This window comes from Hyaena hyaena, unplaced genomic scaffold (assembly GCF_003009895.1).
Source record: "Hyaena hyaena isolate Hyena2069 unplaced genomic scaffold, ASM300989v1 scaffold_52, whole genome shotgun sequence".
In the NCBI taxonomy this organism is placed as follows: domain Eukaryota; kingdom Metazoa; phylum Chordata; class Mammalia; order Carnivora; family Hyaenidae; genus Hyaena; species Hyaena hyaena.
In genome coordinates this window covers 984491-1012253 of record NW_024080684.1, presented here as the reverse complement: position 1 = coordinate 1012253, position 27763 = coordinate 984491, and the positions used below count along the sequence as shown (strand labels likewise).

General features: G+C 35.8%; 1 protein-coding gene across 1 annotated transcript in view; it reads left to right on the top strand.

The window, feature by feature from the left end:
* Nucleotides 1–27763, top strand: part of ADGB (androglobin) — a 149655-nt gene that overhangs the window by 44893 nt on the left and 76999 nt on the right. Inside the window, exons 8-12 of the mRNA XM_039230921.1 lie at nucleotides 5637–5866; nucleotides 9729–9869; nucleotides 11489–11583; nucleotides 19942–20116; nucleotides 24030–24120. Of these exons, the coding sequence (XP_039086852.1) occupies nucleotides 5637–5866; nucleotides 9729–9869; nucleotides 11489–11583; nucleotides 19942–20116; nucleotides 24030–24120 (732 nt within the window). The remainder of the gene's footprint in view (nucleotides 1–5636; nucleotides 5867–9728; nucleotides 9870–11488; nucleotides 11584–19941; nucleotides 20117–24029; nucleotides 24121–27763) is intronic.

Genomic DNA, 27763 nt, shown 5'->3' with positions numbered 1-27763 from the left:
ACAATTTGATTATATTACCATTGATAGTAGAAATTAATCAAGCCAAAGTTCATAGAAAAAACATATTGATACATCTGAATATCATCAGTTCAGACGCTGGATTTTATAAGAAGATCAAATCCATAGTTCAGTTATCAGTTTGGATCATCTCTGATTTTTTATTGATATTGGGAAGCTATTGTTCTCAAGGATCTAGGTTATAGGAGATTGAATTTAGTTGCTAGTGACTTGGATCTTACCATCTAAAGCATCTTTTCAGCAGGATAAATTAGCTATTGCCTGGTTCAAATAAAAATATCTGGGGACACCTGGATGGCTCAGTTGGCTAAGCATCCAACTTTTGCTTAGGTCATGATTTCATAGTTTGTGGGTTTGAGCCCTGCGTGGAGCTCTATGCTGAAAGCTCAGAGCCTGGAGGCTGCTTCAGATTCTGGTTCCCTTTCTTTCTGCCCCTCCCCTGCTCATGCTCTGTCTGTCTGTCTGTCTGTCTCTCTCCCTCAAAACAAACATTAAAAAAATATCTGCAGGGAAAAAATGAAAAAATATATCTCTTCCTCAAAAGACATTTCTCCTGAAAGGGGAAATGATATTATTTTTTTAATTTTAAGAAAAGGTATAGACAACACCCCTTTAGGTCATTTCATGGAAAATCTTTTTTGATACCTAAGGAAAAAGAATATTTCTTGATATAATATGGACAATATTAGTGGAGAGAAGTAGAGACAGAATGAAGTTTAAAAGTATGGGCTTTTCTAAATTTTTATCTTCAGTGTTGATGGAATGCTTATAATTTTGCTTATTTTTTCCTGCATGGTAGTGAGTAAAGAAAGCAGAGACATGAAATCGTCAGAAGTCCACTGGAGGATGGCAAAGAAACAGGAGATCAAAATAATTCATAACTAGAAAATTAGTCAATTAGAAATTGTGAATTGTCTCTCGCCAGAATCATACACTGAAATCAAACATGAAAATTGAAAAGTATTCATATGCTTCAGAATTATAAGGAGACCACCTTAAATTAATAAAAAAATTTTTGAGCAGTTTAGATGTCCTATTTGCATGAATTTATGGTTGCTTCTGAAATTTCTATGAAAATGAGGCAGAAAAGCTTGAGCTTAGGAGTCAGAACTATTTAGCAAGGTTTATGTTCTTACACTTTCAATTTCAGCCATGTGAATTTTGCATGTAAATGAGAGTAAAATGACCTATCCTATATGGTTGTTCTTAAGATAAGTGAGTAGGTGGTAGAAAAAATACCTAATGTGTCATAGAGACATAATTACTATAAGTTTTTTTTCCTCTCTAGTGACTGTCACTAGATTATTTAATATTATCTAGAAATATATATGGGGTAGTTAGTACTCAACCTTTGAAAATGGGGAAAAGTGTAAAGAATAAGTAATTGATCCAAACATTCAAATTTATCAATTTTCTCCTAAATACAACTAAAAAGTAAAAGATATATAGTATCTTTGATGTATGTATATCACGATTTGAAAAAGATGTTCCTATGAACATTCTGCTAAATTATTCATACAATGTTCTTTACTATAAACTTTCAATTTTATGTATACATATATAATTTTAAATGAAAAGAAAGTAATGAAATAGTATAAAAAAGATTGTAGGAACGTTTCAGTTGAAATATGGAGGCAATGGCCATTAGTCAAGGATGCCGGCAGGGATAAGATAGGGCTTCATAGAGTGTTGTGACTTGGTTTGAGCCTTTACTGTTGACTGGGTTTGACTGAAGGAGAGGAAGGAGAGGAGCACTGACGGTGGGAGAGTTATACTGTCAGAGCTACGTGATATGTGCAGGAGTTGAGTGTTTCTGTTGTCAGGAAGGATTTGAAAGTGAAGAGAAAAACCCTGAGGGCCTTGCAGTCACATTCATGGTTTTACATGGTTCTACATGGTCAAGGAGAATTCGTGTTGACTACTGGAGATTTTTCCCATGTGAAAATCAGTTAGAAGGAAAATATTTTGTGGTATTTCCAATAGACACCTTCCTTTCCACCCTCGTGAGGAGTACCAAAAGGAAGCACTGGCTTATGTGCAATTTTTGACCTTGACTCTTATGTTTTCCTTCAATTTGTGCATTTATGCCATTTGAAAAGAAAAGAAAAAAACCTTTTAACTCTCTGTATAATAACAGGAACACAATCAGTGATATGTCTGAGTGGCTATAAAAAGACAATTTTAGATGAGGAGAATATTTGTTTCTTGGAACATTTCTCTGAAGTTGGTGTAGTTCATCTGGAATAGAACACTTCGCCACTTCATTTTTTTAAAACTGAAATATGATTGACATATAATTTCCTATTAGTTTCAGGCATACATTATGGTGATTCAACATTTTTATATATTACTATGTGATCCCCAGGGTGTCTAGTTACCATTTGTTATGATATAGCTATGACAATATCATTGAACATTGCACCACCATGACTTCTTTATTTTTATAACTGGGAATTTCTACTTAATCCCTTCACCTACTTCACCCAATCCCTAACGCCTCCACCTCTGATAGTCAATGGTTTATTTCCTGTACCTATATGTCTGTTTCTGTTTTCTTTTGTTTGTTTGGTGTTTTAGATTCTACATATAAGTGAAATCGTACAATTTTTGTCTTTCTCTGACTTATTACATTTAGCATAATGCACTCCAGGTCCACCATGTTGTCTGTCACAAATGGAAAGATTTTGATCTTTTTTTTAAATACCTGAGTAATATTTCTTTCTTACCCATATCTTGGGTCTTATAAATATTGCTGCAGTAAACATAGGGGTACTCATATCTCTTTATATTGGTGTTTTCCTTTTATTCAGACAACCCAGAATTGGAATTGCTGGATTGTATGACAGTTGTTTTTAAATATTGTGAGGAAACTCCATACTGTTTTCTATAGTGACTGCACCAGTTTACAATCTCACCAAGAGTTCATTATGTTTCCTTTTTTATTCCACATCCTTGCCATACCTGTATTTTATTTTATTTTTTTGTATAACAGCCATTCTAACAGTTATGAAGTAAAATCTCATTGTGGTTTTTGTTTACATTTCTCTGATGATTACTGATGCTGAATATCTTTTCATGTACCTTTGTTTATCTGTATGTCTTTTTTTTTTTAATTGTCTATTCAGATTGTCTATCCATTTATTAATTGAAGAGTCTGAGTTTCGTTTGTTGCTTTTCAGTTACATAACTACTTCATATTTTTAAACTCCCTATCAGATATAAGATTGGCAAATATTTTCTTGGGGCACCTGGTTGGCTCAGTCAGTTGAGAGTCTGACTTTGGTTCAGTTCATAATCTCACGGCTCATGAGTCTGAGTCCCGTGTCAGGCTCTGTGCTGACAGCTTGGAGCCTGGAGCCTGCTTCAGATTCTGTGTCTCCTCCTCTATTTGACCCTCCCCTGTTCATTCTCTCTCTCTCTCTCTCAAAAATAAATAAACATTAAAAAATAAACTAAGACAATATTTTCTTCCATTCAATAGGTTGCCTTTTCATTTTGTTGGTCATTTCTTTTGCTGTGCAGAAGCTTTTCAGTTTCATATAGCCCCACTTGTTTATTTTTGTATGTGTTGCCCTAGCCTTTGAAGTCAAATCCAAACAAAACCAAAACCAAACAAAAACAACAACGCAATGTTAAGAGCAATGTCAAGAAGCCTATGTTTTCTCTAGGAGTTTTATGGTTTTAGGTCTTACATTCTAGTCTTTAATCCATTATGAGTTGATTTTTGTGTATGGTGTAAGATAGTGACCAGTTTCATTCTTTTCCATGTGGTTGCCCAGTTCATCCAATACCATTCTTGAAGAGACTATCTTTTTCACATTGTTTATTTTTTACTCTGTTGTTATAAACTAATTGACTATATATGGGTGGGTTTAGTTTTTTGCTCTCTATTGTGTTCCACTGATCTAAGTGCCTGTATGTCAATAGCATATTGTTTGATCATTATAGACTTGTAACTTAGTTTGAAATCAGGAAGTGTGATGCCTCCAGCTTTGTTCTGGCTTCAGTTGCTCTGGCTATTCAGAGTTTTTTTTTGTGGTTCCACACAAATTTTAAGATTATCCCTATTTATGTGGGAAAATGTTAGAATTTTGAAAGGAATTGCATGAAACGATTGTGGGTAGTATGGATATTTTAACAATATTGATTCTTCCAACCCATGAGCACAGAATGTCTTCCCATTTATTTGGGCTTTCTTCAATTTCTTTTATTGATGTCCTATAGCTTTCAGTGTATAAGTCTTTCAGATCGTTGGTTAAATTTATTCCTAGACGTTTTATTATTTTTGATGCAGTTGTAAATGGAATTGTTTTCTTTATTTATCTTTCTGATAGTTCATTTAGTGTATAGAATGCAACATATTTTTGTATATTGATTTTGTATTCTGCAACTTAACTGAAGTCATCTATTAGTTCTAACAGTTTTTGGTTGTGTCTTTTGTATTTTCTACATATATTAGGTCATCAGCAAATAGTGACAATTTTACTTCTTCTTATCCAATTTGGATGCCTTCTATTTCTCTTGTCTCTTGTCTACATGTGGTGCCCTGGTTTTGGTATCAAAGTAATGATGGCCTTTTAAGATGAATTATTAGAATGTGTTCCTCCTATTTTATCACAAGAGATTGAGAAAAATTGGTATTAATTATTCTTTAAGTGTTTGGTAGAATTCACCAATGAAGCCATTGCATCCTGGAGTTTTGTTTGTTGGGATTGTTTTGATTACTGGTTCAATCACCTGACTAGTAATTGGTCTGTTCAGATTATCTATTTCTTTATGATTCTGTCTTGGTAGGTGGTACATTTCTAGGAATTTATCCATTTCTTCTAGGTTGTCTGACTTGTCATATAATTGTTTATATATTGTATTGTGATCCTTTATATTTCTATAGTATCAGTTTTTGTTTGACTCTTCTCTTTCTTTTTCTTGGTGAGTTTGGCTAAAGATTTGTCACTTTTGTTCATCTGTTCAAAAACTCAGTTCTAAGTCTCATTGATTTTTCCTATTGTATTATTATGTTCTATTTCCTTGATTTCCACTCTGATCTTTGGTATTTTAATGTTTTTTTTAACTAGTTTTTGGGTTTGTTTGTTCTTCTTGTATAGTTCTTGAGGTACAAAGTTAAATTGTTTATTTGAGATGTTTCTTATTTCTTGATATAGGCATTTATCACTATGAACTTCCCTCTTGGGAATGCTTTCACTACATCATTATGGGTTTTTTTCTCATTCAGCAGATGTATGAGTCGTGCAGCCAGTTGTTTTTTTGTTTGTTTGTTTGTTTTGTTTTGTTTTTGTTTTTCCAGAGAAAGTTGTTCCATATGTAGCTATAGGTTTGGTGTGTCATGGGAATTGCTAAGTTCAGAATCCTACACCACCATTTGGAACCTGAACTCTGTTTGGTCTTTTTGCATCAGCAAAGCCCAGCACACAGTAGGCACTCAGCCAAAGCTTGTTGGATAGATAAATGTATAATAGTGTTTTTAATCTAAAATTTGAAGTTACTATTGAAATTAGTCTTGTGAAATTGTAAATTGATTTTTCTGTCAGTAATTTCTTGATGATATAGTGGAGTAAAAAGTTCAATTTGGAAATTAATGTTGATGTGTTTTATTTAAGCCCAGGATATATGGACAAAGTTTGGGAGCTCTTGAAGGAAATATTGCCTGAATTTAAGCTGTCAGATGAATCCAGCTCTGAAAGCAAAATAACTATTGTAGAAAGCAAATTAAAAGTGGCAGGGAAAGAAGTGAAGGATGGCAAAGAAATGAAAGATGGCAAAGAATTCAAACCTGAAGTTTCAGCGACAGCATTAAAGTCACCTGAGAAAAGTGACAAAGCTCCAAAGGGTAAGACATTTTATATTACAATGCTATTCAATATGACTATTATATATAAATGCTTTACAATCGTTGCTGATTTTAATGACTTTTTATTGTCATTGTCATTTACTAGGTGTTGTGAAAATAATTACGACCCTTTCTTTGTAGGATTTTAGGACTAGTAATGCCATTTACTATTATGTTAGTTATTGTTTTATATTTTAGTGTCTTAAAAATCAGAGGCAACTATGTATTTTGATGATACCGATGTAGTATAGTATTAATATAGGAAGAAACATTAAGTTTTTAAATTCCATCAAGCACATCTTCCTTATATGTTTACGTAGAGTAGAATGGACCAAAACGAGAAAAAAAAGTCCTGTTTTTGTCTTTTTTCCCTGCACCAACGAAGTGTGAAATAGACGCAGATTAGATTATGATTAGCTGATGATTTATTGCAAGGTAGAAGTTCAAATTTTAAAATAAAATAATTTCAGGTTATTTTATAAAGTATAGGATCATAAAGTAAGACATATATTTAATAATTATTTATCTTATATTTTCTAAAATATTTCATATAGCTATACATATGAACAATGAGGTTTTTATAGTAAAGTAAGATTAGATATACTAGAATATACTTAGCTATTTTATATACCCTAATAGCCTCTATAATCTTTCAAATATTTGTTTTATAAGATATTGCTATTTTATCCAAATTACTCCTTATCAAAATCATATCTACCAACATTTACCACACAGAAACTATTACCATAAATGTTCCTCAAAACTATACCAAGATCAAGTGTGTGAGTGATATCTGCCTATAATAAGCCCTTTTTTAAATGACCTAGTGTGCATTAATTTATGAAAGAAAGCAAACCAAGAAAGCTGATTAAATTTGTTTCATGCAGTATTTCTCAAATTAATTTGAACTTAGAATATTTTTTCATGTATCACAAATTAACACCTGTCCATCCATGCATTCAAATCTACTACTTGCTGAGTAGAATAATAATAAATGTTTCAGGATTAATGATAACTCGGTGAAGAAAATCAGATGTGGAATTTAAATCCTAGCACTTATTTTCTAGTGAGAGAGACTAATGTTAATTTAAAAAACAAAAACAAACAACAACAACAACAACAAAACCCCAACTATAACCATATACTTAGACATGAGACCTGAAGGGAAATACACAAAACTATAGGAGTTCATATTTAGCCTAGGGCATCAGGGGAAATTTCCCTAAGTAATTTTGAGCTACATTTGCAAAGATGAGAGAGATTTCTTGAGGAATGTGGAGGGAAGAGTATTCTACGTGGAGGAAACAGCAGATAGAAACCTTATGATGTGGTAGGAGGAATAAGAAAACTAGTTTTATTCTAAAATAAGACAATTACGAAAAACTGAGAGCTTTCCCCCTGAGATCAGGAACACGACAGGGATGTCCAGTCTCACCTCTGTTGTTTAACATAGTGCTGGAAGTCCTAGCATCAGCAATCAGAAAACAAAAGGAAATCAAAGGTACCAGAATTGGCAAAGAAGAAGTCAAACTTTCACTTTTCGCAGACAACATGATGCTCTACATAGAAAACCCAACAGATTCCACCAGAAGCCTACTAAAACTGATCCAAGAATTCAGCAAAGTTGCAGGGTACAAAATCAACATGCAAAAATCAGTTGCATTTTTATACACCAATAATGCAGCAACAGAAAGAGAAATCAGGAAACTGATCCCATTCATAATTGCACACACACACACACACACACACACACACCATAAAATATCTAGGAATAAACCTAACCATAGATATAGGAGATCTGTATGGTGAAAACTATAGAAAACTTATGAAGGAAGTTGAAGAAGACACAAAGAAATGGAAAAACATTCCATGCTAACGGGTCAGAAGAATAAATATTGTTAAATGTCGTTTCTACCCAAAGCACTCTACACATTCAATGCAATCCCAATCAAATTTGCACCAGCATTCGTCTCAAAACTAGAACAAACTATCCTAAAATTTGTATGGAACCACAAAAGACCCTGCATAGTCAAAGTAATATTGAAGAAGAAAACCAAAATGGGAGGCATCACCATCCCAGACTTTAGCCTCTACTACAAAGCTGTCATCATCAAGACAGTATGGTATTGGCACAAAAACACATAGACCAATGGAATAGAATAGAGAACTCAGAATTGGACCCACAAATGTAAGCCCAACTGATCTCTGAAAAAACAGGAAAGAGTATCCAATGGAAAAAAGACAGTCTCTTTAACAGATGGTGCTGGGAGAACTGGACAGCAACATGCAGAAGAATGAAACTAGATCATTTTCTCACACCATACACCAAAATAAACTCAAAATGGATAAAGGACCTGAATGTGATACAGGAAACCATCAAAACCCTAGAGAAGAAAGCATGAAACTTCTTGACCTCAACCGCAGCAATTTCTTACTTGACACATCCCCAAAGGCAAGGGACTCAAGAGCAAAAATGAACTATTGGGACCTCATCGAGATAAAAAGCTTCTGCACGACAAAGAAAACCATCAATAAAACTAATAGACAACCGACAGAATGGGAAAAGGTAGTTGCAAATGACATAGCAGATAAAGGGCTAGTATACAAAATCTATAAGGAACTCAACAAACTCCACACCCCAAAAAACAAACAATCCAGTGAAGAAATGGGCAGAAGACATGAACAGACACTTCTCCAAAGAGGACATCCAGATAGCCAACAGCCACATGAAATGATGCTCAGCGTCCCTCATCATCAGGGAAATAAAATCAAAACCACACTGAAATACCATCTCACACCAGTCAGAGTGGCTAAAATGAACAAATCAAGAGACTTGATGCTGGCGAGGATGTGGAGAAACGGGCACCATCCTACACTGTTGGTGGGAATGTAAAATGGTACAGCCCCTCTGGAAAACAGTGTGGAGGTTCCTCAAAAGATTAACAATAGAACTCCCCTATGATCCAGAAATAGCATTGCTAGAAATTTACCCAAGGGATACAGGAGTGCTGATGCATAGGGGCACATGTACCCCAATGTTCATAGCAGCACTCTCAACAATAGCCAAAACATGGGAAGAGCCTAAGTGTCCATCAACGGACAAATGGATCAAGAAGATGTGGTTCATCTATATGATAGAATACTACATGGCAGTGAGAAAGAATGAAATCTGGCCATGTGTAGCAACATGGATGGACCTTGAGGGTGTTATGCTGTGAGCGAAATAAGTTAGTCAGATAAGGACAGACACCATATGTTTGCACGTATAGGTGGATTAGGAGGAACTTAACGGAGAACCATGGGGGAGAAGGGTAAAATAGTTGGGGAGAGGGAGGGAGGCAAACCATGAGAGACTCTTGAATGCTGAAAACAAACTGAGGGCTGATGGGGTGGGGGAGATGGGGAGGGGGGTGATGGGCATGGAGGAGGGCACTAGTTGGGATGAGCACTGGGTGTTATATGGAAACCAACTTGACAATAAACTATTTAAGAAAAAGAAATAAAATAAAATGAGACAATTATCCCAGAATTATATATAATATATAATTATATATTAACATATATATAATGTAAATTATATTCAAATGTGATCTCCACTTAATACAAAATTATGTATAGTCGATAATAAATAAATAATTCTGCATGTCTTTGACAGTGCATTGTCAAATTTCAAAGTTTTCTCTTGCTTTATTTTGATGTTTCTAATTAGAGGTGAGTAGTGCTTTGGGAAATTTATGGCTATTATTTTACATTTAAATAACTTGCTGTTTTGGCCTTCTTTTCAACATAATAACTGAGTAAGTAATATAGTTTGAAGTTTTGTAGTTAGAAGATTTATTGTATATATTTTTTAATATGTTAGAAAAGGCAGATACAAAAGACCTTGGGAAGAAGAAGAGTAAAAATGGAGACAAAGAAAAGGAAAAGGAAAAATTCAAATGGTCCCTTCATGGTTCAAGACCCTCTTCAGAAGTACAATACTCTCTGCAGTCTCTATCAGATTGTAAGCTTTCAGTCTCCTAGAATAATAACTATTTTAGACATTTCCTATAGTGTTGGAAATTTTTGAATTGTAAAAAGTTGCAATACAATGTGGGAATACAAAAATGTGTTTTCTGTTTAATCATATCTAAAAATACTTGTTCAAGTTTGCCTATAATTGTTAAACTCTCAAATTGGTATGGATATTAGGCAAAGTCATACATATGAGACAGAAGCCAAGGTTGTCCAAGTTTTTAATGGTACAACAGAGATATAAGGGTTTGCATGGAGAAAAGCCTATACTAATAACTAAATGTATATGTTATATATTAACATATCACAAATAATATATTATATGGTTATATATAGTATATTGCAAATTATAAAATATACCACATAAAGTATAATATATGATATATTATATAAGATCCATACATATCAATGTATAATCATATAAACTATATAAATATAAAAACATTTATATAAATATAAAAATAATTATATATTAGTGTATATAAATATATATTAGTATATGTCTCCTGTGTAAAAAAAATATATATATATAAAATTTGCCTGGATTCAGATCTGCTCCATGAAAAATATATACACATATATACACTTTAATTTTTAAATGTAAAAATATGTTTTTATAAGTTTGGCATAACTTACATATTAATCTGTGCTATAGAGATCCTTGATTCATATCTAATTTATATTTTATATTTCTAAAAATATTATTCTTCCAATAAATATCTTATAAGTTAAATATTAGTGCTTGAATTTGCAAAGGAATAAAACACAACTTTCTAATTAAAAATAAAGACAATAAAGGAAAATAAATTGAATCATTTTAGCCAGAATCTTTATACGACAAAAGCACATTGAATCATATATAGTAATTTCAGGTCTGTTAAGAAACACGTGAAAAAATAAGTGATGCTCAGAAGCATTAAATATTAAGCAATCAGTTTTGTGTATGAAACTAATATAGTACAGTATGCTAACTATACTGGAAACAAATAAATAAATAGGAATTTCCTGGCCATATATATATAATATAATAATTATATTATATAACTATAATTATAATATAAAATATATTGTACAATATATAATAATTTTATATAATATAAAATATATTATAATATAATATAATTATATATATATGGCAATCCGAACTAAGTTACTATCAAAGTCTTCCTTCTTCACAGAAGGATTAGTTATGTTTTCTTTTTTTTCTGAAGTGATATAGAAACTTCTGGATTTCTTCAAATTCAAAGTAATGTTTTATCTATGAAAGCTTAAAAAATGTCAATTTAAAAATCATTCCGTTTGAACGTAATTATTTGTAGACTATTCTAAGTGACATTGACTGATAGAGTTTTTGTGATAACTTTTTTTACAATGACATAAAGTGATTTTTTAAGCAATTAAATGGTATTATGATGAAGTAAAACTAATGAGATGTTCTATGAAATAGATATACATGTAAAATTTAACATTTATTAATTATATTGAGTCATTTACCTATTTTTCACCAGCAAAGATAAGCTCATTAAGGACTTGGAACAGTCTAGAATAATCTCAGACAGACCCATTTGGCTAAAATTTCCATGACACAATACCTGTTTATTTTTACAGGTTCTTCAGCAACACAGCCTCCTCACATGGTTGTATATGCTACCTTTACGCCCCTCTATTTGTTTGAAAGGAAGGTCTTTTCATTAGAAAAATTGGTAAGCACTCAAGGCCAGGAAACACAGTACCATTTATGGTGTGTGTGTGTGTGTGTGTGTGTTAGGAGGGGGAGACAGAAAGAGAGGGAGAGTGCGTGTATGAGTGTGTGAGAGTAAGAGTGTGTGTGTGTGTGTGTGTGTGTGAGAGAGAGAGAGAGAGAGAGAGAGAGAGAGAAACAGAGATACAGAGAGATTTGTTGTGGTAGACGGTATACCAGAATTTAATCAAAATTCAATTCCTGGATTTCAGTCTACTTATCTTTAAAATTAAGCACTTGAACACAGAGACCTGGAACATTCACAGTTATCTTAGATGATTGCAATACTTTCATGTTTAAAAAAACATAGAATCAGCATTCAAGAGTCTCTCATGGTTTGCCTCTCTCCCTTTCCCCCACCATTTCCCCCTTCTTCTCCCCCATGGTCCTCCATTAAGTTCCTCCTAATCCTCCTATACATGCAAACATATGATATTTGTCCTTCTCTGCCTGACTTATTTCTCTCAGCATAACACCCTTTAGTTCCATCCATGTTGCTACATATGGCCAGATTTCATTTTTTCTCTTTGCCTTGTAGTATTCCATGGTATAGATAAACCACATCTTCTTGATCCATTCATCTGTTGATGGACACTTAGGCTCTTTCCATGTTTTAGCTATTGTGGAGAGTGCTGCTATGAACATTGGGGTACATGTGCTCCTATGCATCAGCATTTCTGTATCCCTTGGGTAAATTCCTAGCAGTGCTATTGCTGGGTCATAGGACTGATGGATGTGGGGGGGTGGGGGGATGGGCATGGAGGAGGACACTTGTGGGGATGAGCACTGACTGTTATGTGGAAACTAATTTGACAATAAACTATTTGTAAAAAAAAAAAAAGCAAATAAAACCCTTAGCCACTGTAAAAAAAAAAAAGTAGAATCATGTATTATCATTTTTTCCATTCAAAGCAAAATAAAAGGCATATGAATTATATATTTCAGTAAGATCATGTAAACATATCTAAATAGTAATAAATTATCTCTCTAAAAACAGATCATAAATATTTTCTTAACATAAGATGATTTAAATGAACTCACATCCATATCTGGTAAATCACTGTTATGACTTTGTACCTTTAGATAAAACACACACAAAAACATTAATTGAGTTTTTCTTATAAATATCACAACTTAGAGAAAATTTAGAAAATATACACAAAGGCACACAGTGGAATTAAATTTTATGCATTTATTGTATTTTGGAAGCCAGGTTTTTCACTTGACACTATACCATTAACTTCTTTCCATGACGTTAAATATTTGACAACATAATATTTAGTAATAACATGGTCTGTATGGGTTTCTCATAATCTTTAAGTATATATATTTAAGTACATTTATACCCCTTTCACCCATTTCACTCCCTCCCCCCACCTTATGCCTCTGACAACTCTACCAGTCTGTTCTCTGTTTCTATGAGCTTGTTTTGCTTTTAGATTCCACACATGAGAGACCACACGGTATTTGTCTTTCTCTGTCTGACTTATTTCATTCAGCATAATGCCCTTGAGGTCTATTCCATGTTGTCACAAATGGGAAGATTTCATTCTCTTTTATGGCTAATATTCCATCATTCTGTTTTGTTTTTTTTTTTTTTTTCTGTCTGATAGGGTGAGTTCCATTGTCTTGTCTATGAGTTGACTGATCCTTTCTTCTGTTTTATGTAGTTTGCTGTTGAACCCCTCTAAGTGTACTTTTCAGTTTAGTTACTGTATTCTTCAGCTCTGTGACTTCACTTTGGTACTTTTTTATATTTTCCTTTTTTGTCCAAGTTTTCACTGTGTTCATCCATTTTTCTCCCCTGTCAAGTGAGCATTTTTATGACCATTACCTTGAACTTTTTATGAGATAAATTACTTATCTCCATTTATTAAGGTTTTTCTCTAAGTTTTTATCTTGTTCTCGCTCTCTTTCTCTCTCTCTATTTTGGCACATATTCCTCTGTTCTTCATCTTGCTTGACTCTGTGTTGGTTTCTATACAGTAGATGAAACAACCATCTTTCCCCCAGCTGTGTGTCCAGGCAGTCCATTATATATATATTATACACACACACACACACACACACACACACATATGTACATATATATGTATGTATAAAAGACCTGTCAGTGTCCCTAAAGGGAGGATCTTAGCACTTAGATTCAAACAGTTTGGAAGCCAGACCTATAAGCAGCAGCTCCTAAAAGGATGCAAATATACACAGTCATAGGGCAAGCAAGTGGCCAGGCTCTCTGGTAGCATCTCCTGGTGTGCGGCCTCAAAAAGCTGGGGCCCCAAGTAATAAAAAAAAAAAAAAAAAAAAAAAAAAAAAAACCCTTTCCTGAGATACTGGTGCGCTGGAACAAAGCAGAGGGAGAATGCCAAGATGGTGTCCGCAGCGTTCCTTCAGGGCAGCTCCATAGCCACTAGGTGACTGCGGAACCTGAAGCCTGCCTCAGGAGGAAGCTCAGAACAAGGCAAGAGTCCTTCACAGACAGACTGGGGTGGGGCTCAATTCGCTGTCTGCTTGGTGCACTGAGGGTGGCGGCCTGCCTAGAACTGTCTGAATTGCCACAGTCCTGTGGAGCCAGGCACGCGAGCTCCCCCTTCTGTCAGAACCAGGCAATCCAGAGGCTTCCAGTGGGTAGCTGCTGTGGGTAGCTGCTGCCAAACACCGGAGGGCTGGACAGGACATGAAAACCAGGGCACCCACCATGTGTGAATCTTCTCTCCAAGAGACACGGTGACTCTGGAGGGTGGAGGGTGGCAGAGGAAAAGCATAAGCATAGTGCTTCCCTTCCGTGGTGTCTGGAAGGGATCACAGTCAGTCCCAAGATGTGTGTTTAATTTCAAATCTGCCCCTCAGGGTGCAGCCATGATGATCAATTCATAGGCCTCCCGCACAGAAAGACTGAACTTCTGGGTCTGTTGCCTTTTGCTGTGCCCTGGGGGTGGTAGCTGTTTAACGACAATGTAACGACTCCATTGGTTACAGTCTGGTGGGACCCACAGGCGTAAGCTCCACTGGCTGCCAGAGCCTGGCCATTAGAGGTGTCTCCTAGCAGTAGCTGCAAATTCAGGGCACCAGATGGGAATATGAGCTCCTTTCTGGGTGTCACTGATTATTCTAGTCCCAAAGGACTAGGAATGCAATCTCCTCTGGCCTCCAGAGCCAGACAGTCCAGAGCCAAGCCTCCTCTGGGTGGCTGCTGCAAACATCGGCATCAGAAGCTTGTAGAAGCTTCCTTCTGGGAGATACTGGTGTTCTGAATCAGGGCAAAGGGAGAGTGCTGAGCTGGATCCCCCCCCCATCCCCCCACTCCCCAGGCTCTGTTCCTGGAGGGTGGTGGTCCTGCAGGAACCTGTGTGTGATACATAAGCAGCTGGCCCCTCCGGACGAGGCTTTAATCTAAGCAGGTCAGCCTTTTTCACTTTAAGTCTGGGTGCAATCAGCGAGAGTTTTTATTGGATATAAAAATCACTTTCTCCTTCCCTTATAAAGGGTGAAGTCCACCAGCTTATTTGCTCTTCACTCTATTTAAACAAACACAATATTGCATTTGGAGCTTATTAAATCTTAACCCTTTGGGGGACCCCTAGACATCCAGCACTTTAATTCTAGAATTCTAGGTTCTGAAATCATTGCATTTAAAGTAGAGAAGACTAGATTTTTTAAAACCTCTTTACATGGCATTAGCCTAGTTGCTGTCTTAAATAGAAATCCAGAGATCAAATGCTCTGATACTGTGAACTGAAAAATGACCTGAGCCATCCTTTGTGGGCTGCCATGGTATTATTATGGGAAGTATATAATTATATATAAATGTTCTCTGGGTTAGTTACAAACACCTGAATATTAAAAATTTGATGAAAATTTGGTTGAAGTGTAAATAAGCCAATTGGATGCTTATTGCACTTTACTACACAGTATATTTGTCTTCTAGGTGATTTGCCCGAGCAGTATAATGTTATCACTCCTTTGTTTTCTCTCTCTCCTTTTTTTTCCAGCTCTTCTTCCTCCATCTCCACTTCCTTTTCTTCCTCCTCCTTTGTCCTTTTTGAACAGACACCATTTATTCATACAAAAGCCTGCCATTTAACAGGGGAATATTGTCGAGATGACAGTGCATACATAATATGCCATTATGAATGGAGAGATAGTGGCAGTTTCTCTGATTTTAATTCAAAGTTAATTAACTTTAGTCATTGCCTAAATCCAAGTGTGTTTCCTTGGCCCTCCACCAATTTAGGTCTCTGATTAAGATTTGAGGGAGTCATCTATCTCAGCCCTGATTTTTTAAAAACTCTTTACATGGCATTGGCCTAGATGCTGTCTTAAATATTCCAGAGATCAAATGCCCTAATACTGTGGACTGAAAAATGACCTGAGCCATGCTTTGTGGACTGCCATGGTCTTATTATGGGAAGTACTTAACTATTTTTAAGACTATAAAATACGTGAATGGGATGAATACATCACACACACACACACACACACACACACACACACACAAATCACACAAAATAATCTGTTTGAACTCTTGGCTGTCCCACTGAGAAATTAATATTTAAGCACAAAGTTAGTTTTGAATTTAAGGACAAAAAAGATCACCTATGTTTATTGTTAATCCAACAGATTTTACTGATGATCTATTATGTGCTAAATAATGAATTAGGTTTTGAGGACCCTGTGATGAGCAAGATTAACAAAAACTCCCTCCTCACAAAACTCAGTCTAATGAAGAAGACAGACAAGCCAACAATAGTAATAAAGTTAGAAAGCTGGTATAACAGAGATCATACAAGGCATCTGGTATATGGTAGAAATATAGTGTTCAAACAATGTGTGTTGGATGCATGAACAAATGAATGAATCAATGAGTGGAAAAATTAATATGACACACATAGCAGAAACATCTGTCTGTTTAATGGTTGACTGAGGAAACCTTCCCAAAGGAAGAAGTGTTTAAGTGATGGCCTTAAGAAGTTGCTTAATAAATAGGAAAAAGTGTACTCAACACAAAGGGGGACTAACGTTGGAAAGTCTGGAGGTGAAGGAGAGCTCGCTGGGTTCAGAGAAGTACTAAAAGTTGAGTAGATAGCAAGGAGAGAAGTCTCAGAGGCAGCTTGAGATGTTGAAGAAAGTCAAGACATACAGAGTATTATAAATCCTTTCTCTGGGGGTTAAAAATGGCTTAAGGGGCCCAGAGGTTCAGGAATTAACCCAATGCCTGGAACAATAATTAAATGAACTGTTTCACCCATCCCCCAGTCCACCTCCACTCTGGTAACCATCAGTTCATTCTCTGTAGTTAAGAGTCTGTTTCTTGGGTGAAGTAGGTGATAGGGATTAAGGAGTATACTTCTGTTGAGCACTGAATGAATTGTTGAATCACTGTATTGCACACCTGAAACTAATATTTAAAAAAATGAACTTCAAGGCTATACTGAGCTGTTATAGAACCTCACTGTCTCCCTAACTTGCCTGCTGAATCTTTTACATTAGCCAATAGGCTGGTCTAGTTCTCTTGGTCAAAATCAGAATATAAAGAGACACAGTGTTTTAAAGATAAATCAACAGAAAATAATTGTATTCTAATGGCATTTTGTAAATGGAGTACACTGCTAAAAATTATAGCCCCCAAAACAATAAGACCACAAATAAGTCAATAGTTTACATTTGTTGAAAGAATTGGTCTAGAACACAAGAATAAGAAAAATTGGAAAGGAACAGGATGCCATGAACTGCCCCACATTATTCTCCCATCTTCTTGTTCTTCGATATTCTAAATTGTTTTAATTTTATTTAAATATGCAATCTGCAAGTTCTAAGAAAGCTACACCCTTGCTCAAACTCTTTTAGAATGTTTGAGGGGTGCCTGGCTGGCTCAGTCAGTAGAGCATTTGGTAGTAGGCTCCAGCCCCACGCTGGGGGTAGAACTTACTTTAAAAAAAAACAAAAACAAAAACAACAAATAAATATAAATAGGATGTTTGAGGTGGGATGGGGCAGAGGGATGAAAAAATTCTTATGGGCAAGGAAACTTCTGATTTAAGTTTACACATGAATTATTCAGAACTATTTCTTAAGTGCCTACCAAGGGTTTCACCTGAGTGAAATTTTACTATTCCAAGTCTCTCTATGCTTCTAACTTTAATGTAAGAAAATTTGAGATCTTTTAACAAAGTTTCTCAACATCAAACTATAGCTGTTATCAATAGCATTGCTTCCTTACATAATTCAGAAGTATTGTATGGTATGTTGGAGTTAAAGTATGAGAAATCAGCTTATTTACCTCAAATCAGCTAGTATTTTTGTGGATTATCCAAACAATACAATAGATGTTTAACATGATACTTAATTTTTGACACTAAACCTTCCATTTTCAAATGCCTTAAAATATTTTTCTTTTCCAATGCTGTGTGGCTCCAGAAAGAGTAAAGAATCTACATCTTTGGTTACAGTTATAAGAAGAATTTGAGATATGTAGACAAAATTTGATAAATATTCAATAATAAGCTATTTGGAAGTGACTCAGTTTATAAATACTACTATGGGCATGGCTTCGATTCTGGAGACAAAGTATAAATTTTATCGTACTGGTCTTTCTTACTATACTGAGACATTGTCATACGATATAACATCAATAAATCATCCTATAAATCCCCATCTCGAATGTTGGGAAACTTTTAAACTTGGCGGGGCAAAAACTATAGAAAAAAGGATTAGAATTTAGAACATTTATGAAAAAATATATTTTCCAAAGTTTTATTTATTTCTAAGAGAGAGAGAGACAGCATGAACAGGGGAGAGTCAGAGAGAGAGGGAGACACAGAATCTGAAACAGGCTCCAGGCTCTGAGCTGTCAGCACAGAGCCCAAAGCGGGGTTCGAGCCCACAAACCATGAGATCATGACCTGAGCTGAAGTCGGGCACTTAACCGACTAAGCCACCCAGGGGCCCCAAAAAAACATTTTTTAAGCCACTCAAAGGCATAATATTGGAGGTTTCCAAATTCTTTTTCAAGGAATTGCTAACATTCACAAAAACGATAAAGGGGATGTAACAATTCCTTCTATTTTTTATTAGGCCTTCCCCCACTGCCTTTAACATTGAATCACTTTCCTTTTTATTTTGCATATTTAAACACTTTTAAGTGCCTTTTCTGGACTCTATAGTGGGCTGATTGTCTCCTTTCAATTATGAATTAATTGTTACAGTCATTAGTTAGTCCCTGGATTCACCAAGAACTGTTTTATCTCACAGCGACCCCACCTATTTTGCACGTCCCGGAAGTGTGCATTGAGCTGTAGTAAAACAGTGACAAGAGTAAGGCATGCCTGGCTGAGTCAATAGTTTGCAATGGGCTAATAGGTGGGTTTCTGGGCCCAATTTAAATGACAACTTTATACATGTACGTTTTCAGGCATTGCTATTTGCATAGAAATCAATGATGCAAAATCACCAGGAAGAAAAGTAGTTATTGGCAAAACTGACTTAAATGTAGTTATTTTATTTTACTTGAAATGTTTCAACATTTAGACTGTGAATGCCAGAATTTGGCGACAGAATATATTACTTTAACTTTCGCAGACTTTTTGATTTCTTACGGCATATTTCAGCTATCAGTTAGTAACTGAAGTTCTGCTTAAATATGATTCTGAATTGTGCCAAAGCAGCGTGGCTTCAGGAGATGGGAACAGTCGAATATGGGAAGCATCTTCCCAGACAATGACTTGATTTAGCAGGATTTAGGGCAGCCTCTCTCCTCTGCCCTTTATGAAAGGCTCCATTGTCTGGAGAGATCTCGGGGATTTCCTGTGCGACAGCCTCTGTTGGATGGTGAGGGCATGAGCTATAGACAAGGCACCGACTTATCACCTCATGGGCCTCACCTACTTTATGCAGTGGATTTTTTCCCTTGAAACAATGTAGTTTGCTGGAGGCTAAACAAACAAACACAACCTTCACATTTTAAGCATTGTTATTAAAGCATTAACCCAGAACAGTAATGGTTGATTAATGTTGGGCCAAAACTGAGGTGCTGAGGTTTTTTTCCAATCTCAGAACATCTTAAACATTTAGAACTGAAAAGTGGTTTCTAGTTCAAGTCTCTCATTTTGTAAATCAGTAGATAGGAGACTCAGAAAAATTTTAAAAACAGGACAAGAAGTACCAATGGTACTAGTGCTTATGTTAGGAGGTCGAAATGTGGGTTATTTTTCCTTTATTACCACTTTCTTGTGGTAACAGCATTTTCATAATGACAGGAAGTATTTTTTAAGTGCACAAGGCAATTGCATATATCCTTTCAAACGTGACTTCCACTCTTTAGGCTAATTCTGCGGAGAAGCTGAGAGAATATGGTCTTTCCCACATCTGTAGCCATCCTGTGCTGGTGACTAGAACTAGGTCGTGCCCTCTCATAGCACCTCCAAAACCACCTCCTGTGCCTGCCTGGAAACTCTTCCGTCAAAAAAAGGAAACTGTTATAACAGATGAAGCTCAAGGTATGGTTCATGTTGTCTGAAAACCTTTCTAATGATCATTTCTTGAGCTGAAGGCCCAACAGTTGAATTTGTGATGGAATATGTCTATCAAGGCAAACTACCCAACATCACATCTAAAGCTTACATTTAATTTTATGTCTAAATTTTATGTCTTTAATTTTTTGAATGTTTATTTATTTTTGAGAGAGAAAGAGACAGACAGACAGACAACAGAACATTCAGGGGAGGGGCAGAGAGAGAGGGAGACACAGAATCTGAAGCAGGCTCCAGGCTCTGAGCTGTCAGCACAGAGTCTGATGTGGGGCTCGAACTCATGAACTGCGAGATCATCACTTGAGCCAAAGTCAGACGCTTAAACCAACTGAGCCACCCAGATGCCCCTAAATTTTATATCTTTAAAGAATTAATGCTCCACATCTCAGAAACAATAGTTTGGTTCACATCTAAACTGACCAGATATATCCAGGCCATTCTTTGCGTGAGGGTATTGTCATTATTGTGATAGAAAATGGTTTGTAGCAAATAATACAAAAGAAACTTAAATAACATATTTAAGGTCTTGGTGTGAAATCACTCTAGAGTGACCTATAGAACATAGTCTTTGAATTAACTGATTTATATTTAGAATATAGACATAGAACTTCCTTCCTGGACTGGTTCCTGTGTGAATACTGTTGAAGTCACTGTGAATGGTAGTTATGCTAGATATAAAGAGGTTCACGTGGGCTTAGGGTGGGGTGGGAGACTCTGCTTACCTCGTTCTTTTTTTAAAAATATTTTGATCATTTTTTTAAGTTTATATATTTTGAGAGTGCATGAGGAGCACAGAGAGAGGGAGGGAGAGAATACCAAGCAGGTTCTGCAGTGTTAGCACAGAGCTCTACATGGGGCTCGATCTCACCAACGGAACTGTGAGATCATGACCTGAGCCCAGATGAAGAGTTGGACACTTAAAAGACTAAGCCACCCCAGCATCCTGCCCACCTTGTCCTTATTCTCAGTTTACTTCCAGCTTCTTCACAATCCAAATCTCTGTCTTTACTCCTTCAATGTTGTTCTCTCCAAGTCTTCACTCTGACTTCATTTTTTCATAAGCACCAAGTTTGAATGGCAAAACAAATGAGTGAGAGCATTAAAAGAAACTCAATTCTAAAAGAGACACATGAATCTAAGGAGATGGGATTAAAGGAGAAACAAAACGTAAAATTTAAAAATTATGGAGGCTCCTGGGTGGCTCAGTTGGTTAAGTGTTCGACTTCAGCTCAGGTCATGATCTCACGGTTCGTGGGTTTGAGCCCCGCATCAGGCTGTGTGCTGACGGCTAGCTCAGAGCCTGGATCCTGTTTCGGATTCTGTCTCTCTCTTTCCTTCACCCTTCCCTGTTCATGCACTCTCTCTCTCTCTCTCTCTGAAATAAATAAAACATTTAAAAAATAAAAATTTATGGCCTACAGTGTGCCTGGGTGGCTCAGTCAGTTAAGGGTCCAACTCTTGGTTTCAGCTCAGGTCATGATCTCATAGTTTGTGAGTTCAAGCCCTGGATTGAGTTTTAGGCTGACAGTGCAGAGCCTGCTTGGGATTCTCTCTCCCTCTCTCTCTGCCCCTTCCCTGCTCTCTCTCTCTCTCTCAAAATAAATAAATATACTTAAAAAAATTTTTTAAACATTTTGGCCTAGTAAAATGACTCAAGCTTTGTTTATTCAACATCTACAGTGTTTCCATAGCTAATTTAGCATTTGCAATTTTTAATAAAGGATAATGAAGAATTGACATTTTATAGATTATATATATATACATACATACATACATATATATTTCTTATTCTGAAAAGCTTAAATTGCCTTTGTTCAAAAAAGCTTTTTTAAAAAAAATGTCTTTTGTGTTTGTTTCCTTGATTTTGCATTTTCTCCCTTTGTCTTTGCTAATTGCTCGTGATTGTCTGATTATATTAATCCAACCACAGTACATCACCTTCTAGAGGTTATGCATTAAAGGCTGTGTTTACAGGCCTGTTACCTGCATGAACAATGAAGGCAAAGCCACCATAAACATACCTAGTGCCGATTTACCAGTGGCGTCGCTGTGAAGCTTCTAAGTTTGCTTTAAGCGTTCGGTCCCACGCACCAAGGCTTACACCCCTATCGGTGGTGCCTGCTGTAGCTACTTGCATTGGTACCAATGTGAGTGGTGCTGATCCTTGGTGGCAGGAGACCAGAGAACCCTGTCTTGGTCACAGTGTAATATGGAAGTCTCCGTGGTGCTGAGGTTTCTACAGCTGCAATGACGACATGGATTGAGAGACTTACCTGTTCCCCGCCTCCTGCTTCCAACCATAATTTACATGTTTTTAAAATATAAATTAAAACTGTAACCGTGTTATTTTCTTCGCCTTTGCTTCTTGCCTACATGATGTAAGAGTCCAGCTGGTAGCAAAGATTTTCTAGCAAAACACGTTAAATCTTTGTGAGAAAAGAACAAGGATTAAAGAAATATCTGGTTTGGATGGAAAGAAGAAATGGTCAGGGTTTTTGATTTTGTTTTTTTAATCAGGCCTGTCTGGCCCTCTCTCACCTGCTTGACTATTTCAGTCTTTTCCTTTCATTGAGCTTCTGCAGTTGGCTGTTGGGCTGGCTGCTGCACTGGGATACAGGACATTCCTTCCTCCCTCTCTCCCCCCCTCCATCCTTTCTGTCTTCTTTCCTGTTCGCTGTCCTTCCAAACCAAAGATCAGCATACACATGATGCTTGAAAGAAAATCTTTTGCTCTAAAATGCATCAAAGAATAGCTGAATAAAGAAAAGCATCAAAGAATAGCTGAATGAAGGGAAAAATATTGAACATACAGACATTTTCTAATTTCCCTATTGATACAGTGTAATTGTAGTTAAGTGATGGCTCTAGGGCGAGCTGGGGAAGAAAATCTAAAATTGGTGGGATTCCAACCTGTGTGTCCCACCTCGAGGCACACCCCATAATTGTCTTTCTTCTATCTATTGAGTTTAATATTTAAGGTGAAAATTAACAGGAAATAGGAAGAGAGACAGCGTGTGCAAGAGAGATCATTTGAGAGGTTACCAAGGAATAAGCACAGAGGAGTTATGTGCACTGTGTCAATGTTTCAGTTATTTTTCTCCAGTGGGCATCTTTCCATTGTTGCAGGAGCTTTTATTAAAATAATCATCTCTAATGTTTAATTTGATCACAGTGATCACTGTGTTAGTGCTTGAGCTCTGTTCTATATATATTGAGAATTTTTTAATTTCTTTTTTTTAAATGTTTATTTATTGATTTTGAGAGAGAAGGAGAGAGAGGGAGGGAGGGACAGAGAGAGAGAATTCCAAGCAGGCTTAGTGCTGTTAGCGCAGAGCCAGATACGGGGCTCTAACCCATGGACTGTGAGATCATGACTTGAGCCAAAACCAAGATTTGGAAGCTCAGCCCACTGAGCCACCCAGGTGCTTCTCCACTGAGAATTTCTAACTCCTATATTAGCTTCGGGTTCCTTTAGAAATATTCACAAAGCCTTTCTTGATCTAATGCTTTCTTTCTTACCCATGACCTTGACTTTGTTACATTTTTCGGCTCTTCTAGTACCATCTCCAGGTATTAGTCTGCATTTCTTCTCCATATTTGAGCAATTGTGTTGCAGAAGTTAACTAAAAGAACAGTTTTTAGTGAAAAGCTTTTAAAGTGAATGTCCAGTAATAATAAGAAGACATTGTTTGACATTGTGTGTTTGCTGGATAAATAGTTATTCTAATCAGTACTACAGTAGATGTTAAGTTATACATTTAATCTCAGATTATAAAAGTATATCACACTGAATCGATAATAATCTTTTAGATCCTTTAGAATCTTCTAGATCTTATAGAACCAATAATAAAGAATCAATAGTAGAGAATTTTTCTTTTAGAAACAATAATAAAGAAGCCTGAAAAGTTTCTTGAAATTTCAAGTCCGTTTTTGAATTATAGGATGACTCCACTTGCAATTCCAACAGAAACGTAAGTATATCACATTCTTTCCCAGAAATACATCTGGCTGACACATGAAGTGTGTGTGAATTATCTACAGTTATAAGACAAATTTTCTGACAATTATGCTTTGGTGACAGTGAATATAAGAAAACAATATTCTTAGATTTTTTCCCACAGTAATAAGTAGCTAAGATAAATTCTGAATCAATTAAAATAAAGCTTAAATATGCCAGACTTTATGGCTTTGGCCACTGTTTTAGAACAATGAAGTACACTGTTTAACTTAAACATTTGTACCTAGCAAATGTTTTTGGTTATTATCTGCTACTTAAGTCATAAGAGCAGATGATTGTCATAGAAACCAGGGAGATGAAGGTATGTCACTTTTAGAGGAAGAAAAATCCCTAAATAGAACAACAAAGACAATAAAAAAGTAAAAAGAGGAGGAGAAACCCAAATATACTGACATTTGAATATGACAAAGAAAGAAAGACTAACATCCTGGATCTAGGATTTCTAATGAGTTCAGATAAGTGAACAGGAAGTCAACAAATATCAATAATGAGAAGAAACAGTGAGTGATATGAGTGGAAGATATGATTATTACCACTCAAAGTGTGGTAATTTCTTATGCAGCCATGGATAACTAATACATGGATATATACATATGTCAAAATTGCCAAATTTGTACTCTGAATTTTGCAGTTAATTGTACTTGAATTACCGATCCACAAATTTGCTATACATAAAAATTAAATAATAATATGTGAAAGGGGTTTAAAAAATTAAATGGGAATTCTAGGAATTCAATAATTCAAGGAATACAATAATTAAAACTAAGAATTCAATGGATGTGTTTCATCTGAGATTAGATGCAGCTAAAAAAGACAGAAAAATGGAAAATAGATCAGGGATAATATCCCAACTGAAGCACAAAGACAAAGAAGAAAGGAAGAAAGGATGAAAGGAAGGAAGAGGAAGGAAGGAAGGAAGGAAGGAAGGAAGGAAGGAGGGAAGGAAGGAGGGAAGGAAGGAAGGAAGGAAGGAAGGAAGGAAGGAAGGAAGGAAGGAAGGAAGGAAGGGAGGGAGGGAGGGAGGAAGAAAAAAGAAAGGGAAAAGCATAGTAAAAACAAATGGAATAGGTTGAAAAGGAGAAACATTCTTCCAAGTGGTATCAGACATAGAGGATAGAGAGATGGGGGAATAGTCAGAAACTGAAAATATAATGCCAAAATGTCCCAAAAGTAAAAAAAAAAAAAAAAAAAAAATCAAGTCAAGATTCAGGAAGTTCTGAAATCCAACAAGTAAATACAGAGGAAACTGCAGCTGGGCCCATCTCAGTGAAACCGAAGACAAATCAGTTACAGTGACCTGAGACAGTGAAAGAAAGGCTGCCTCACACATCAACATAGATGAGTTACACACATGAAATATTAGATCCAAAAAAGTCTGGAAGAAAACGTACATGGGTTGCTTTTAATTATTCTATTAATATACAGCATGAGGGGAAAAAAAAGCAATCTATGGTGTTGGAAGTCAGGAGAATGGTTTTCTGTGGTGCGCAGGACTGGCCGTGGCTGGCAGACACATCCAGCAGGACTCACTTATGGGTCACTGGTGACGATAATGTCCCTTGATCAGAATAACGGTGATATGGCCATGCTTACTCTGGGATTTTCAGCAAGTTTTACATTTATGATCTGTTTCTGTTTTGATTGTATTTTAAAAATACATTGCATCAAAAATTGAACACTGAGAAGGTGTTAGGAGGGACTTCCTAGGCAGCCCTACTACAAGGCAGTCATTGGCAGTCACCAATGTCAAGTCTTGAAAGACAGCTCTGAAAACCAAAAAGACAGTTTGTTGCTACTTTGATTTAAAAAATGTGTTACTGTCACAAATTTGTAAATCTAGTTTTCCTCAAACTTTTGTTTTAATTTTTAATAAAATTTTATGTTATACATTAATCTATTAATTCCATTAAAGTTGTAAATAAATTTATTTAAGCTTTTTTAATTTTTTAAGTGTATTTTGAGGGGGAGGGAGAGAATGAAAGTGGGAGAGGAGCAGAGAGAGAGAGAGAGAGAGAATCTTTCATTCAGCACAGAGCCTGACCTGGGACCTGAACTCACAAACATGAGATTATGATCTGAGGTGAAGTCAAGAGTTGGATGCTCAGTTGAGCCACCCAGGTTCCCTTATTTAAGAATTTTAAATGGCATTTATAATATCATTATATGTCGTTATCTCTTTAAGCACTTTAAAAGCCAAAAATCATAGTAAATAAAATCTTGCCAAGTATTTAAATCATAAAAGTTCAAATAATCAGTGCATCTGAGTCTCTAAGTTTACTGTCTGACTTTGGCTTAGGTCATGATCTCACTGTTGGCGAGTTTGACCCCATGTCCGGCTTTATGCTGACAGCTCAGAGCATGGAGCCTGCTTTGGATTCTGTGTTTCCCTCTCTCTCTGCCCCTCCTCCACTTGTATTTTGTCTCTCTCTCAAAAGTAAATAAACATTAATAAAAAATTTTTTAAGTTTAAATAATCAAACTCACATATTTTGAGAATCTTAATTTTTCCTATACATACCATTAGTTTTTATAAACCAAAATTTTCTTATACCTTGTAACATAATCATAAAGCTAAAATTAAATATGCCATGTATATTTTAAAGCCTAATTTGCCACATTATGTAACATGCTAAATTCTTTCATATGCTACAAATACAAAATAGCACATATACATAGAATTTGCTGAACTTAACATAAAATGTTAGTGCTTCATAATTTTCCTAATTAATTTCATACTTAATATTACTCACTAAGATAATGATTTTTCCATTCCAAATCATTTTTTACTATCTCTCAATTGATTGAATTTTCATACTAACCAGAGATTTTATGGAATTTGAGAATCAGAGTTGCAGACAACCAGGAGAAATTTTCTCACGACTCAAAATGTCATTCCCAAATTTCTAGAATCTCTGTGCCAATAGGCATCGCAAATGAGTTGGTTTTGTAACCTGAACTCCTCGAGTTACTTCCTTACTCCATTTTCTTATACTTTCATTCAGCTTTATTATCTGGTCAAGGTGGACGGAAGTCTACAACAGATCTAGATGACTTTGGCACCTGATTGGATTCAACTAGTCTATTCACTGTTTGAATCTGATATGAATTTCTTGGCATATTTATTCAATCTGCCAGAGCAAAAACAAAGATATGTGAATGGTCTTTTATCGTACACGAAAAAATGTCCCTTGTCTTGTTTTGCTGTGCAGTCAGAGTTCTCAGATCAACATGAATGCAAGCCCTTTTTTGGCGAGCCCTTGAGAGAGACTTTGATCACAAGTGCCTTTCCCTGAAAAACTACCTCTATAGCAACATGCCAGAGCTACCCATTCCTGGCTCCTGGCCAAGTGGAAGAGACCCAAAGTCTCCCAACAAATATGTTTGTGCTACCCTCTAGTGGCAGTTCCAAGTAAATCAGAGATGCTTAACATGTGAACTAAGAACTTTCACACTGAACATTAGCAAGGGAAAAAAAGAAAGTTTAGGAAGTCTGTATACATGAAATTTAATTTTATCTTTGACAAATAATTAATGCCAAATATATGTGCTGCAGCAAATGTCTTTTTATTTTGCCTATAAACTTTGAGGTATGACAA